The sequence below is a fragment of the Rattus rattus genome, chromosome 5 (assembly GCF_011064425.1).
Source record: "Rattus rattus isolate New Zealand chromosome 5, Rrattus_CSIRO_v1, whole genome shotgun sequence".
Classification (NCBI taxonomy): domain Eukaryota; kingdom Metazoa; phylum Chordata; class Mammalia; order Rodentia; family Muridae; genus Rattus; species Rattus rattus.
Genome location: NC_046158.1, coordinates 68,910,779 through 68,926,429, shown reverse-complemented (window position 1 = coordinate 68,926,429; position 15,651 = coordinate 68,910,779). Strand labels below are relative to the sequence as shown.

The 15,651-nt window shown below is 39.7% G+C and overlaps 1 protein-coding gene and 1 pseudogene across 1 annotated transcript; both read right to left on the bottom strand.

The window, feature by feature from the left end:
- Positions 1-756: 756 nt before the first annotated feature.
- On the bottom strand, positions 757-1,737 carry LOC116900343 (olfactory receptor 10AG1-like). The gene has a single exon (XM_032902097.1). It carries the CDS (start codon positions 1,735-1,737, stop codon positions 757-759), a length of 981 nt encoding a protein of 326 aa, XP_032757988.1.
- A 9,424-nt stretch (positions 1,738-11,161) lies between these two features.
- LOC116900872 lies at positions 11,162-15,537 on the bottom strand (annotated as a pseudogene).
- Between the last annotated feature and the right edge of the window lie 114 nt (positions 15,538-15,651).

The following is a 15,651-nucleotide window of genomic DNA, read 5'->3' as shown; positions in this document are numbered from 1 at the left end:
CTTCTCACCCCAACCACAAGTATAACATTAGCTGGATGATTCTGCTTTGGCCAGTTTATGGCATGAACATGTTTGTTTCCACCTACTGCAACTCTACCACATGGTTTGAAACTCTGCATTTTATTAGGATAAATTCACCAATTTAAAACTTTTTCTAAGAGCATATTATCCTTGTTGATATTTTTTATTGCACAAGAGTTTACAAATTGCAGCTCAGCAATACACATAGCACAAAGGCATGCATGAAGCTCATTTTTACATAATTATATGAGAAATACAATATATTTTGATCAATTTACCACTTAACTTCTTCCTCAACTCCTTCAAGATCTATACCTATTTAATTACCTGCCCCCTACTTGAAACATTTAAATTCTAAACCCATGTAAGCAAATATGTGCTCCTGCTAACAAGGCCATTTACCTTGGTGAACCACCTGAGACCACTATACTCTTAAATAAAAATTGATTTTTCTCTGTCCAATAACATATCAATTACAAATATCTCCTAAGTTAGAAGTGAATGCTCATTATGCACTACTCCCTCATACTATAATATTGACTAATGAAAGAAAAGATTGCTATAATTTCTTTATGGATTACCATAAGGGTTGTTAACTGAACTTAGTCAAACAAAGGTCACCTAACATGAGATGAATTATTAATTATTATAATTGAATATTGCAGAAATTAAGTTAGAAATTCTGCTGTGCTAAACCTGCATGTAAAATATACAAGGAAACCATTTTTTGTGATTTTAAGTGTTCCCATATACTGATAACTTAGTTTGTAATTTTCTAAGTGCTACCATGATATCCTTATTTCTCAATGTATATATAATGGGGTTCAACAGTGGAATTAAAATGGTGTAGAATAGAGACAGCAACTTTCCCAAGCTTTCTGACTGATATGCTTTTGGTTGTGCATATGTGATAGTAGCTGTTCCATAAAATAAAACCACAACTATCAGATGAGATGAGCAGGTGGAAAAGGCTTTAGACCTCCCTCCAGATGTTGCCAGTTTTAGAACGTTGCAGATAATCTTGCCATAGGAGACAAGGATCAACAAAAATGGAACTATGATAAACACTACTGAAGCAATATAGATTGCTAAATTATTCACAAATGTGTCACCACAAGCAAGCTTGAGTAATGGGGGGATGTCACAGAAAAAGTGATGAATTTTGTTAGATCCACAATAAGGCAAAGAGAAAATCTGGTAAGTTTGTCCACTCACAACTGGAATAATACAGATCCAGCAAGCAGCCACGAGCTGTACACAGACCTTATTGTTCATGACAAGGGGATAGTGCAAAGGATTGCAAATGGCCACATAACGGTCATAGGCCATGACCGTTAGGAGGAGGAACTCCATACCTCCAAGCATGATGACAAAACAGAGCTGTACAGCACAGGACAATAAGGAAATTGTTCCTTTTTGTGTACAAATGTCCATGAGCATCCTTGGGATGGTAACTGTTACATAGCAGATTTCCACAAAAGAAAAGTTGCTAAGGAAAAAGTACATAGGGGTCTGCAGACCAGAGTCAGTTCTTGTGATTAACATTATAATGCTGTTGCTGATCAGAATAGACAAATACATGAACAAAAATATCCCAAAAAGCATCCACTGGAGTTGGGGGACATCAGAAAACCCCAAGAGAACAAATTCTGTAATTGTAATATTTGAAATTTTTGTTTTAATTTCCTTTTCATATGCAGATCCAACAAATTCCATATGTTTAGTGAATTTAATTCTTAAAGTCCACCAGCTTTTTCGTTGGCCTGATGAGATGAATGGGTATGTTTATATGTTCTTTTCAACAGTCATTTACCATAATTTTGTCTTTTAACTCCAACATCAGATTTTTATCATTAAGCAGCATGTAACTAAAATGACATGAGATTTATTTTACTAGTTTCAGCTACATTTCAGCAAAGGTCTTGAGATACATACAAAATAATAGAAACACATTATAGGGAAAATATACATATTTGTATTTTGCATTAAAATTGAGATTTTATTACAAACTTAAACAAATATTTTTGTTTTTCCATATTTCCTTTTCTTCATTTTTATCGGTGCAAAAGCTTTAAATCTACAAATCTTGAAGATTTTCCTTAATTCTTTTTCAACAGGATTTTTAGTTCATTTATTGCAATATCCTCAGAATGTGGTGCTGAGTACCTAGAAAGATGGATCCACAATTAAATGCTTGCAACTTCCAGTCAGCAGCATTCCCACTTGAATAGCAAAGTTCCTGTCTCCAGAAATCCAAGTAAATACTAAGAGGGTGTGGAAACCCACCATGATTCCACCAACCATAGACAGAGATAGGGTCTATAGCAAGCTGATATCTAGACTAGCCATTGCTGAGATCTAGGTTTGATCCTCAGACCATACACTAACAAGTTAAGTAGAAGAGTGATTTGAAGTTATTCCTGATATCAGTTTCTGGCCTCTACAAGTATGTGCACCCATAGAAAACAACAACAACAACAACAACAGCAACAACAACAACAACAACAACAACAAAACAAAGGAAAAAACACAGCAAACACACACACATTACAAATGAGAAATGAAAAGCTCTAACAGACCATAAAGTAGATTATTCCTAAAAAGAGATCACAGGTCCATTAGTATATTACTCTGCATAATCTATAAATTATGGAAATTATGGTAAATCTGAATACAAGAAGTTTCTCTAAATTTCTCCTCTAAAACTATTTTCATGTTCTCCTCGTCATGTCAGATTTCTCTGTTATGTTTTTCACTTATAGCATATGTATGTTTTGTCTATTTTCCCTTCATTTGTGTTTATGGCAAAACCAAGACTATCTAACACACATGAATGTGATCAAAATAATGAACAAAAGTAAATGCAATACTCATCTTGATTAAAAGATCTATATGATTGGACAATACCAATAATAGCTTGACAAATGTCATAACATTTCCAAAGCACTTGTTCTCTAACAGCACATGATAAGTATTTATGCATTTGCCACATTCCATTAGTACTCTATATGTTCTAAACCTAAGTGATGTCAAAGTTTTTGCATTGAGGTGGATGATTAACAGTTAAAAGCACTGCCTGCTTTTTCTGTGGACACGTATGCCATTCTTAGCACTCATGTGGTATCTGACAAACTTTTGTAACATTAAGTCCTGGGGATATGAAATCCTGTTGTGGCTTCCATAGACATCAGGCATGGATGCGGTATGTAGACATACATTCTGGAAAGTCATTCAAATACATAAAAAATAAATGTAATGTAAAAACAGCACGTTGATAAGTAAATATAATTATATGGTCTGCTGTTTTCAAATTCCCCATGTGTTTGCTTTCACTACGTGGGAAATGAACATTTTTACCAATGGTATAGTTCCCAGAATCTAATAAATATCTAACTTCATTTAGTAAGAACAGTGGTAAGACATATTTAGGAGGCAGCTCATTTTAAAATTATAACCTTAGACATGTCTGTGTTGTCTTCAATTCCTCTTAGAATTGTTGTTCAGATCTTTTCTTGGTGTAAGGAAATGACTCAAGCTTACCTCTACACAGCACACAAAGTAGTCTATCAAACCAAACAGGAATTTTATCTTTAGTGTTTTATATGCCCTTGTTTTCCTCAGACAGCCACAGATTCTATTGTAATTATTTTGGTTTTGGGAATGAATTACTACTAAATAAGGACAGTAAAACCCCTGGGGTTCATTTCTCCTGTGCATCAACTAAATTTCATGAGACTCTTTATAATGAGTTTCTGATAAACTCACATTAATCAAATTTTTTGTTCATCTAACCTCAAATTATCTGGGTACATTTATGTTATTTACTAAAGACGTTTACCATTCTATCTTTGGATCTAGCAATCACACATAGTCTTTCTGCATTAAAAAAGAGTTTCCTTTGATATATATTTATTTTATGTATACAAGCATATTTTAGGAATTTCACAAATTTTCTCATCTTCTGTTCAATGTTATAAAACCTATTTTAACAAATAAAAGTTGTGGCATACACTTTTTTTTTTTTTTATTAACTTGAGTATTTCTTATATACATTTCGAGTGTTATTCCCTTTCCGGTTTCGGGCAAACATCCCCTCCCCTCCCCTTCCTTATGGGTGTTCCTTCCCCACCCTCCCCCATTGCCGCCTCCCCACAACAGTCTAGTTCACTGGAGGTTCAGTCTTAGCAGGACCCAGGGCTTCCCCTTCCACTGGTGCTCTTACTAGGATTATTCATTGCTACCTATGAGGTCAGAGTCCAGGGTCAGTCCATGTATAGTCTTTAGGTAGTGGCTTAGTCCCTGGAAGCTCTGGTGGCTTGGCATTGTTGTACATATGGGGTCTCGAGCCCCTTCAAGCTCTTTCAGTTCTTTCTCTGATTCCTTCAACGGGGGTCCTATTCTCAGTTCAGTGGTTTGCTGCTGGCATTCGCCTCTGTATTTGCTGTATTCTGGCTGTGTCTCTCAGGAGAGATCTACATCCGGCTCCTGTCGGTCTGCACTTCTTTGCTTCATCCATCTTGTCTAATTGGGTGGCTGTATATGTATGGGCCACATGTGGGGCAGGCTCTGAATGGGTGTTCCTTCAGTCTCTGTTTTAATCTTTGCCTCTCTCTTCCATGCCAAGGGTATTCTTGTTCCCCTTTTAAAGAAGGAGTGAGGCCTTCACATTTTGATCATCCGTCTTGAGTTTCATTTGTTCTAGGCATCTAGGGTAATTCAAGCATTTGGGCTAATAGCCACTTATCAATGAGTGCATACCATGTATGTCTTTCTGTGATTGGGTTAGCTCACTCAGGATGATATTTTCCAGGTCCAACCATTTGCCTACGAATTTCATAAAGTCGTTGTTTTTGATAGCTGAGTAATATTCCATTGTGTAGATGTACCACATTTTCTGTATCCATTCCTCTGTTGAAGGGCATCTGGGTTCTTTCCAGGTTCTGGCTATTATAAATAAGGCTGCAATGAACATAGTGGAGCACGTGTCTTTTTTATATGTTGGGGCATCTTTTGGGTATATGCCCAGGAGAGGTATAGCTGGATCCTCAGGCAGTTCAATGTCCAATTTTCTGAGGAACCTCCAGACTGATTTCCAGAATGGTTGTACCAGTCTGCAATCCCACCAACAATGGAGGAGTGTTCCTCTTTCTCCACATCCTCACCAGCATTTGCTGTCACCTGAGTTTTTTGATCTTAGCCATTCTCACTGGTGTGAGGTGAAATCTCAGGGTTGTTTTGATTTGCATTTCCCTGATGACTAAAGATGTTGAACATTTCTTTAGGTGTTTCTCAGCCATTCGGCATTCCTCAGCTGTGAATTCTTTGTTTAGCTCTGAACCCCATTTTTTAATAGGGTTATTTGTCTCCCTGCGGTCTAACTTCTTGAGTTCTTTGTATATTTTGGATATAAGGCCTCTATCTGTTGTAGGATTGTGTCATACACTTTTAATTCCAGCACTCAGGAGGCAGACAGGATCACTGTATATATGTGTCAGGTCTGGTCTGTAAAACAAGGTCTAGGACAGTCAGGGCTGTTATATGGAAAATTATTTTGGGAAAAAACAAAACAAAACAAAAGAAAAGAAAAACTAAAACTAAAATGGAACTATTTGAGCACCAATTTCTGTATTGATGTCTATTCTCTATGTCTTCTTCTATTGCATTTATATTGCTTTTCTATTTCTGTTTTAGGTGATATGATGAATTCAGTCTCCAACATTAAACAAATATTGTACCATTGTGATAAATTCTGTGTTCCAATGTATAAGTTTTATTGTAATCAGTCTGGTTATGAAAGCAAATATATACTCATATGTCTATCTCTCTGTCTACATATTCTCTATCTATTTCCAATAAAGAACCAGAGACAGTGTAATTTAAAAATTTATACTAGAACTAAACTTGCAAATTAACAATATTTTGGCTGTATTTATAGTGAAAAGTGAGGAACAACTTATTTGAGTATGAATGGCCCCAAAATATCTGTGAAGTACCACATCATCATGGAGGATGACATCCTGGGACTTGTATCAAAAATTACAATCAGCTTTGTATTTCCTTTATATTCCAGTAGTATATGAGAATGCATAGTGAGTTTTTGTACTCAAAGACCTGATCATAGGGATGATCATTTTATCACCAGAAGAATGCAACCAACTACACAGTACAGTACTTTTTCATTATCTAATTTAATCCAGTGATTATAATTCAATTATATGTTCTCTAGATGTTACTAGTCCCACCATTAGCCAGGATTATTCGTTTCCAATATTTAACATTTTATTGTTTTAATATTAGAAACCAAAAATCTCCAGTTAAATGGTCAATAACATTAGTAAGAACAAATATTTCTTGATCTCAAACATAGAAGGGGCTATTCTGGTATATTCTCCTTATGAACTTTTCCAGAACATATTTTCCACTCTATATGGATGAGTAATGATGTAACATTTCATTATCTATATTTCCTCTACTTATATATTACTTTTCTTTTAATATAAAATGTCTAAGAATGAATTCTATTCATCGATTCTTGATCTTAGAGCCTGAGCCTTTGGAGTTCTATTTAGACTTGCCCCTGTACCAATGAGTTCAAAGCTCTTTCCCATGTTCTCTTCTATTAGATTCGGTGTATTTGGTTTTATGTGAGGTTTTTGATCCACTTGGACTTGAGATTTATGCATGGCGATAAGTATGACTCTATTTTCATTTTCCTACATACAGACTGCCCATTAGATGAGCACGATTTATTGAAGATGCTTTCTTTTGGCCATTGTATATTTTTGGCTTTTTTGTCAAAGATCAAGTGTGCATAAGAGTGTGGTTTTATAGCTGGCTCTTCACTTCTATCTCATTGATCAGTGTGTCTGTCTCTGTACCAATACCATGCAGTTTTTCTCACTTTTTCTTTGTAGTATAACTTGAGGTCAGCGATGGTACTTTCCCCAGAAGTTCTTTTATTGTTAAGATTTGTTTATGCTATTCTGAGTTTCATTCTTTGCAGATGAATCTGAGAATGGGACCTCATAAATCTGAAAAGCTTCCATAAGACAAAGGACATATCCAATAGGACAAATTAGCAACCTACTGGTTGGGCAAAAGTCTTCACTAACCCCACATCCAATAGAGGGCTAATATCCAAAATATATAAAGAATTCAAGAAGCTAACCACAAAGAAAACAAATAATCCAATCAAAAATAGGTTATATTGTGGGGCAGTGAGTTGTGAAATGTACCCTGATTCCTGGTCGAGACAGGTCAAATCCCCAGGGACCATAAAAGGGATGGCAGGTTCATTCCCAGCCTCCAAGATCAGGCTCTCACTAAATGCAGTCTCCCACAAAACCCTGTAGAGAAGTTTGAGACAGACCAAGTCTCGTAGAGCAATGCCCCAAGCCCTTCCTCCACAGGTGAGGATGTGACCACAAGTTACATAGGCTCAAGACATATCAGTCACAGAGGCCAACACCCCAAACCCCTCCTCCACAGGTGAGGATCTGACCATAGGTCACATAGGCTCAAGACAGATCAGACATAGAGACAGGACCACACCTCTGAATATGTAAATGAGGCGATCTACCCAAAAATCTGTATTTAAGGGTCATGTTCAGAATTAAAGGTGCGCAAGAATCATTCTTTCATCTAAGAGCTTCTGTCATAAGAGCTGTAACACTGTAGCTTGGGGAAGAGATCTACTCTCCCAAAATTCTTGCCAGAAGCCTGTCTGCATCCCTCCCATGTCTCCTGCTAGCTAAGCCCAGCCTGAAATGGAGAGAGAACAAAACCTGCCCAAGTTCTCTTCCTTTCCCCTGGACCCATGACCTAGTCAAACCAGAGGTCTCTGTGGAAAACTTCGGGCATGAAAGCACACAGTATATAACTAGACAGAGAATTTACAACAAAGGAATCTCAAATGGCTGAGAAGCACTTAAAGAAAAGTTCTTAGTCATTAGTGAAATGCAAATCAAAATGACCCTGAGATTCCACCTCACACCAATCCAAGTGGCTCAGACCAAAAATTCAAGTGACAGCACATGTTGGCGAGGATGTGTCTAGAGAAAGAAGTACACTCCTCCATTGTTGGTAGGTTTGCAAACTGATAAAACTACTTTGGAAATCAATCTGTCAGTTCCTCAAAACATCAGATACAGATCTACCTGAGGACTAAGCTATAGTAATCTTGGGCATATAACCAAAAGATGCCTCACCATGCCATAGAGGCACAGGTTCCACTATGTTCATAGCAGACTTATTTGTGATAGCCAGAAGTTGAAAAGAACCCAGATGTCCCACAATAGAAGAATGGATACAGGAAATGTGATTCATTTACACAATGGAATACTACATAGCTATTAAGAATGAGCACATCATGAGTTTTGCAGGCAAATAGATGAAACTAGAAAATATCAACCTGAGTGAGGTAACTTAGACCCAAAAGGATATGCATGGTATGTACTCACTAATAAGTGGATATTACCCACAAAGAGTACAGAATACCTAGGATACAATCTACAGATCTCAAGAAGGCTAACAAGCAGAAGGTCCTCAGTTAGTATGCCTCAATCCCACTTGGGAGGGAGAAGACAGCCATCACAGGAGACAGGGGAGGGGGGCAGAAGCCTGGGTGGGAAAGGCAGCAGGCATGGGAAGAGAGGAACATGATCAGGTATTGGATGTGAAGACAGAATTGAAGCCCTGAAGTTCAGCAGAAAGAATGGAAACAGGTAACCTCTGGAGGTAGGAGGTGTGGGGACACTATACTGCAGATATGGGAAGTAAGAGATTCTCACAACTCAAAGAGAGGGATGTTAAATGAAATGCCCTACAATGGGGAGAGGGAACTTGCAGAGTCCATCTTCAGTAGGAAGACAGGGCATCAAAGGGAGGGATAGGATTGCACTCCCATAGTCAAAAACTCTGACTCAGAATTGTTCTTGTATGAAAGAACTGCAGGAACAACAATGAAGAAGGGCCTGAGGAGAAGGAGGGCCAAAGACAGGCCCAAGTTGGGATCCAGCTCAGGGAGAGGTCCCGAGGCCTGACACTATTATTGATGCTATGGTGTCTTTACAAACATTGGCCTATCATGAATACCCAAAAAGCAGCTGAAAGAATCAGATGCAGATATTTGAACCCAACGAATGGACAGAAGCTGTGACAGATATCGTTGAATTAGGGAAAAGCTGGAAGAAGCTGAGGAAGAGGATGACCTTAGAGGAAGACCTGCAGACTCAAATATCCTGGACCGCTGAGATCACTCAGATACTGAGCCACCAACCAAGAGGCAAAACCCAGGTAATATGAGGCCCCCAACGCATATACAGCAGAAGATTTCCAGGTCTGCACTCAAGTCGGAGAAGGTACACCTAACCCTGAAGAGACTTCAGGCAACCTCTAGTAGACACAGAAGGTGGGGAGTGGTAGTGGTATGGGATGTGGAACAGTCTGGGGATAGACTGGGAGGAGGATAAAGTCTGGACTATAAAAAAAGATTAAAGAATAAATAAAAATTGAAACAAAAAATAGTCTGAACAAGTCAGTGGACAGCAAGGCCATAAGCAGCATTCCTCTCTAGTCTATGCTTCAGTTGCTGACTCCAGGTTTCTCCTTAGAGTTCTTGCCTTGGAAAGATGATGGATTGTAACCTGGAAACCAAATTAAAGAATGAATTCTAAAGACTGGGAACAGGATTGAGCTGTCCCATGAATGTGAAGGCCTGATTTTTTCTTTTTTATTAAATATTTTATGTAATTTCATTTCAAATGCTATCCCCTTTCCTGGATCCCCCCTCTTCCATCCCCTCTCTCCTAGCTTCTAAGAGGATGTTCCCCCTCCCGTTCACCCACTCCCACCCTGGCATTCCCCTACATTGGGGAAACAAGCAAGGCCTCATTTCTTATCTCTAGTACTCCTGTCCAATAGCCAGTAGTTAGAGAAAGTGCATTGTGGAAGCAAGCAGAATCAACTAGCTCCAGGTATAGGGACAGATCTTGCCTCAGCAAATAAAGTGATGAGTGTAGAAGCAAAACATCTGAGTGTCAATATCGCCATGCACATACACTGATATCTGTGACCACATGCATGCCAACATATATAGACATATCAATCATACTCATTTAAAGCACAAAAGGTTTCAAAAGGGCCAATTTTTAGTGAAAATTTCAATGGTGATATTTCTAAGATTCATAATGGAAAGGTATTTTTCATTGGATTACCGAAATAAAACTGTGATATCTGTATTATTTGCTTCATAAATTCACCTTCAATACATTTTAGTACTTATGCCTTGAATATAGCTGATTTGTAAGTCAGTTTTCTTCATGTCTGTAGGATATTTTGAACACATTTACTTCTATAACCTCTACTGTCCTCATCACTTCCACCTTGCTTCTCATTGGTAGTCGTGGAATATCATGGAATATCATGCTCTCTCTCTCTCTCTCTCTCTCTCTCTCTCTCTCTCTCTCTCTCTCTGTGTGTGTGTGTGTGTGTGTTTGAAAAGATAAGCTGCAAAGAGAGAATGCATGTCATTCCCATTTGAATGATTTTTTTCTGTAAAAGTTTAGACTTATTTTTAATAAAAAATAATTTATTGTCAACAAAGGCAATATATACAACAGGACAATAGAAGCAACAGTACAACAGGTAAAGGGGTAGTAAAGGGATTCCATGGCAGGGATGAGGAGGTAAGAAGTGATGGAGGCCTACTGCTGTAGGAGCTGGAAGTGGGGGAGCAAAGGTGTCCCCTGAGGTAGTGGGGTTCAGTTCAAACCCCATCATAACCAACTTTTCATAAAGCACTGTGTGAGAGGGGAATGGTAGGGAGGTGATAGGAAGGAAGAGTTGTGGGGTCAGCAAAGTATGGGGAAGGTATTCTCCACAGGACCAGTGCCTTACCACCCAACAACCTAAACCACCTCTGCCTACCTCAGGCTTGGGCAAGGGCGGGCGTTTTCTAGTACCCCTTTGTGTCAGTGATGTCACCCCTCCCCTCTCCACAATGTCCTGGCACCTGGTTTAATAAACTTTCTATCAGGTGGCCAAGCTGGGCAGATCTGTGATTTAAGCCAATGGGGGATAACTGCCTCCTACCGCCCACCTTTCCTTCTTCCCACTCCTCCCTCTCTAGAAAACTGAAAACCTATACTCCACTTCCTCCCTCTGGTTGTCGGTTAACAGTGGCATTGGATTCTGACAAAACCATGGGCCAGCCTGGGTTATCACCTGTTACCAACCCCTTGGTGCCCTAGGGGGTGCTTGGACAAGTCCGGTAAGAGGTTGACTGCTGGTTGGTTCCTCCATCAGGATAACCTGGATATCCAGTGTCCCACGGAGCTCTGGTGGGGAGGCTGAAGAGGGACTTGGTGTCTGGGGCAGGCCCTCCGCAGCTTTTCTGTCTTTTGAAGAATCCTTACTGCTGGTAGTCCTGAGTTGCATGTGGGAAAAGAACTGGAGGATCAAGCCAGGAGGGAAGCTGCCATCAGTGAAGTGTCAGACTTCAGCTGGTGCTGCGAATATCTCTGTAGGTGACTTAGGAGATGGGGATTCTGAGTCAGAGTCCAGGTCTTCGGCCATATGTCTGCTTCTCTTCTTTTTAGCAGGATCTTCCTCAGGGCACTATTTCCATCTCTGACCACAGGACTTTCCATTTCCTTGCTCTAGAAACAGGGGCAACAGGAAGCTCAAGGAGGGCAGAGCCTTTTGGGCCAGAGTCTCTTCGGTTTGTCCTTAGAGTTCAAGAGGACTACAATCTCTGCTGGCAGCCTGGCAAGATCTGGTTTGGAGATGGGCTCTGACTAGCCATCCTGGCCAGACTAGACTGGGCAGAGATGACTGGTCATCATGGGTGCCTTGTAGAAGGGCAACCCCTTCACTCAAGGCTTTCAAGATGTTGCTCTTCTCATAGGGGCTGAGGTATGGCGTATGAGGATGCTGCTCCAAGAGGTGTGTGAGCAGTGTCTGCTGATGGGGACCAGATCTCAGCACCCCCTGCCCCCTCAACCATGCAGCGCACCAGTCAATGGCATCCAGGTCTGTTCCCCACCCAGAACTCCTGCTCTCATGATACTTGCTGTTTGGGCTCCTCATAGCCTTCCACATCTGCTTCCAGCAGGTTAGGCTGAGGCGCTAGCATCTTTTCCTGTTGGGTTACTCTGATCATCAGTTCAGGCTGTGAGATCACAGCTGCCAGCACAGCCTCCTCCTCATCCTCCCTTTCCTCACACTTGAGCCTCACTTCAAAGCAATCCAGCACAGCAACACTCTTGCTCTCAGGACCATGGCGAGGCTAAAAAGGGATACCTACCCCAGACAACTCAAGGACTGTGGCCTGCCTAGATCACCGTCCACTCACCAGGATGTCCCACAAGCCACAGGCTTTTACTTTTCACAACCCTGGTCTGGGAGGTTTTGATCCCAAAAGTATAGATTTTTAAAGGACAAATTAAAGTCTTGCAAAAAACAGGAATTCAATGTCCATACCAAAACATAGTAAAAGTAACATACAGCAAACCAATAACCAATATCAAACTAAATGGAGAGAAACTTGAAGCAATCCCAGTAAAATAAGGAACTAGACGAGGCTGCCCACTCTCTCCCTACCTATTGTCTGTAATATTCCAAGTCCTAGTCAGAGCAATTAGACAAGCAAGAGAGTTCTAAAGGATACAAATTGGAAAGGATGAAGTAAAAATATCACTATTTGCAGATAATATGATAGCATACTTAAGTGACCCCAAAAATTCCAACAGAGAACTCCTCCAGCTGATAAACCATTTCAGCAAAGTGGCTGTCTATAAAATTAACTCAAATAAATCAGTAGCCTACTCAAAGGACAAACAGCCTCAGAAAGAAACTAGGGAAATAACACCCTTCATAATACCCACAAATAAGACAATATACCTTGGTACGACTCTAACCAAGCAAGTGAAAGATCTGTATGACAAGAACTTCAAGTCTCTGAAGATAGAAATTGAAGAAAACCTCAGAAGATGAAAAGATCCCCATGCGTATAAACTGACAGGATTAATATAGTAAAAATGGCTGCCATCGTGCTGAAAGCAATCTACAGATTCAATGCAATCCCCACCAAAATTCCAATTCTGTTCTTCGTAGAGTTAGAACAATTTGATGTTCTTTGTTAGTTGTGATGAAGAAGTTTGATATAGATGAATCATCTGTAATTGAGCATTTACTTAATGGCTCTTTGCAGTTAAACACTGATAGGCATCTATATTAATCATTACCAACTATAAAAGATGTTTTGATCTGAGCAAGTTTGGGAACACCAGTGTGCTAACATAAAAAAATGCAGTTAAACCACCTGATGACTTAAAACATCAACATCAAGATGATCCATATCCAGTGTCTATGACTTCTCTAACCATGGGGTTTTGACCAGGTTGATATTAACAGACATGAATTTTCTCCTTAGGAACAGGTCTGACATCTAATTATAAGTCAGTTACTACCCTCATGGGAGACATGCTGTTATTGTTCAGTGAGCATCCCTTATCTGGCTGGTTAATACTCTAGCACATATCATCTAATCCTGGAGAAATGACATTTTATACTCTAAGGAAAGTTTCAATGTTTGAAAATCCCTTTATACATGATCTTGTATTGGGTAGAGGAAAAGAACTGAAGCCCTGAGGGCCAGAAGAAAGAATGAAAACAGGACACCTTGAGAGGAAGGAGGCTGAGAGAATGCTCTGGAATGTACCAGAGACCTGAGAAGTAGAGATCCTCAGAACTCAAAAGAGGGACCTCAGATGAAATGCCCAACAGTAGGGGGAGGGCACCTATTGAATTAACCTCCAGCAGAAAGAGTGAGGGATGGAGTTGCTATCCCACAGTCAAAGCTCTGACTTCCTGTCTTAAAGAACTTCTGGGATGGAAGTGGAGAAGAGCCTGTAAAGTGGAGAAGGCCCAAAGTGGGTTCCAGCTCATTGGGAGGCCCCAAGGTCTGACACCATTATTTAGGCTATGGGACATTCACAAAAAAGGGACCTATCATGACTGCCCTCCAAAAGACCCAACAAGCAGCTGAAAGAGTCAGATGCAGATATGTGCACCCAACCAATAAACAGAAGCTGGTGATCCTTCTGGATAAATTAGGGAAAAGCTGGAGGAAGCTGAGGAGGAGAACTAGCAGTCTCAATTAACCTGGACCTCTGAGATCTCTCAGGCAATGGATCACCAAGTAGGCAGCATACACCAGCTGATATGAAGCCCCCAACACTTATACAACAGAGGACTGAAGGGTCTGGGTTCAGTCAGAGAAGATTCACCTAACTCCCAACAGACTGGAGGCCTCAGGAAGTTTAGAGATCTAGTGGTGTGGGGATATCCTTGTGGAGATGGGGGTGGGGTGAACAGGTAGGAGGTATGGAACCTGGAATAGTCAGGGGGGATGGACCAGAAAGGGAATAATATTTGGAGTGTAAAAATAAATAAATAAATAATAATAAATAAAAAATATTTATTATTCTTTTCTGGAAAGCTAAACCTTTAGTTCTGTAATGAAGTTCCTGCACGCAGATGACTTTTTCTTTGCTTACCAACTTTGTAGGACACATATGTTTGTGAAAAATTTTCTTCTTTTCTTTATTTAAGTTTTCTATATTTCAATTTAATTTTTATTATCATTAATAAAAGATGAAAATATGAAAATAAGTCCATTCCATAAATATTTAGTCTATATTGGGCACAGTGTTGGTTTTCCAGAATTTGCTTTGTCCTGAGAGACTATTATTTTTTAAGTATTAAAGGTTATTTATTTTTCATTGGATATTTTTATTTACATTTCAAATGATATTTGATTTCCTGGTTTCCCCTCCATAAACCCCATATTCCATCCCTTCTACCCCTTATTTTATGGTGTGTTCCACCGCCCATCCACCCACCCTTTTCTGCCTTCCTGCCCTGACATTCCCCTACACTGAGGGTCCAGCCTTGGCAGGACCAAGGTCTTTTTCTCCCATTTGTGTCCAACAAGGCCATCTTCTTCTGCTGCATATGCAGCTGGAGCTACGGTTCTGTTCATGTGTACTCTTTTGATGGTGGTTTAATCCCTGGAAGCTCTAGTTGGTTGGTATTGTTGTTCTTAAGGGATTGCAAACCCCTTCAGCTCCTTCAATCCTTTCTCAACTCCTCCAGTGGGGAACACATTCTCAGTTCAATAGTTGGCTGTGAGCATTCACCTCTATATTTGGATAGTCTAAGTTTTTAAAGGCAGATTTGACTCCATTTATGATCATTTATGATTTATGCAAAGTGATTGTATACTTGGATGTTCTTTTAAATGCTACTACCCATCTGGAACCACGGTCAGCACAGATCATTTAATGACTGGTCCTTGGGCCTAGAAAGGGAACCATTCAATAAATTTATTGGCACGAATTGGGATTTTATGGGTTCATTGGTGTGAAAACATTCTATCAGTAAATTAAGGTCTAATAATTATGTCCAAGAATTTATAAGATACTCTAGACCAAGTAATGGGCATACCTTTCTCATCGGCACCTTTTAAAAATGAGAAGAAAATTGGTTTGATGATATGAAAAAGTGTCTCCATAGCAAACTATCAACAAAAGATACATATTACAGAATGTAAGATATCTTATGTGGCCA

What these genes read in the sequence shown, in the direction of transcription:
- LOC116900343 (XM_032902097.1), bottom strand. Translation starts at nt 1,737, where the DNA reads ATGGAATTTGTTGGATCTGCATATGAAAAGGAAATTAAAACAAAAATT.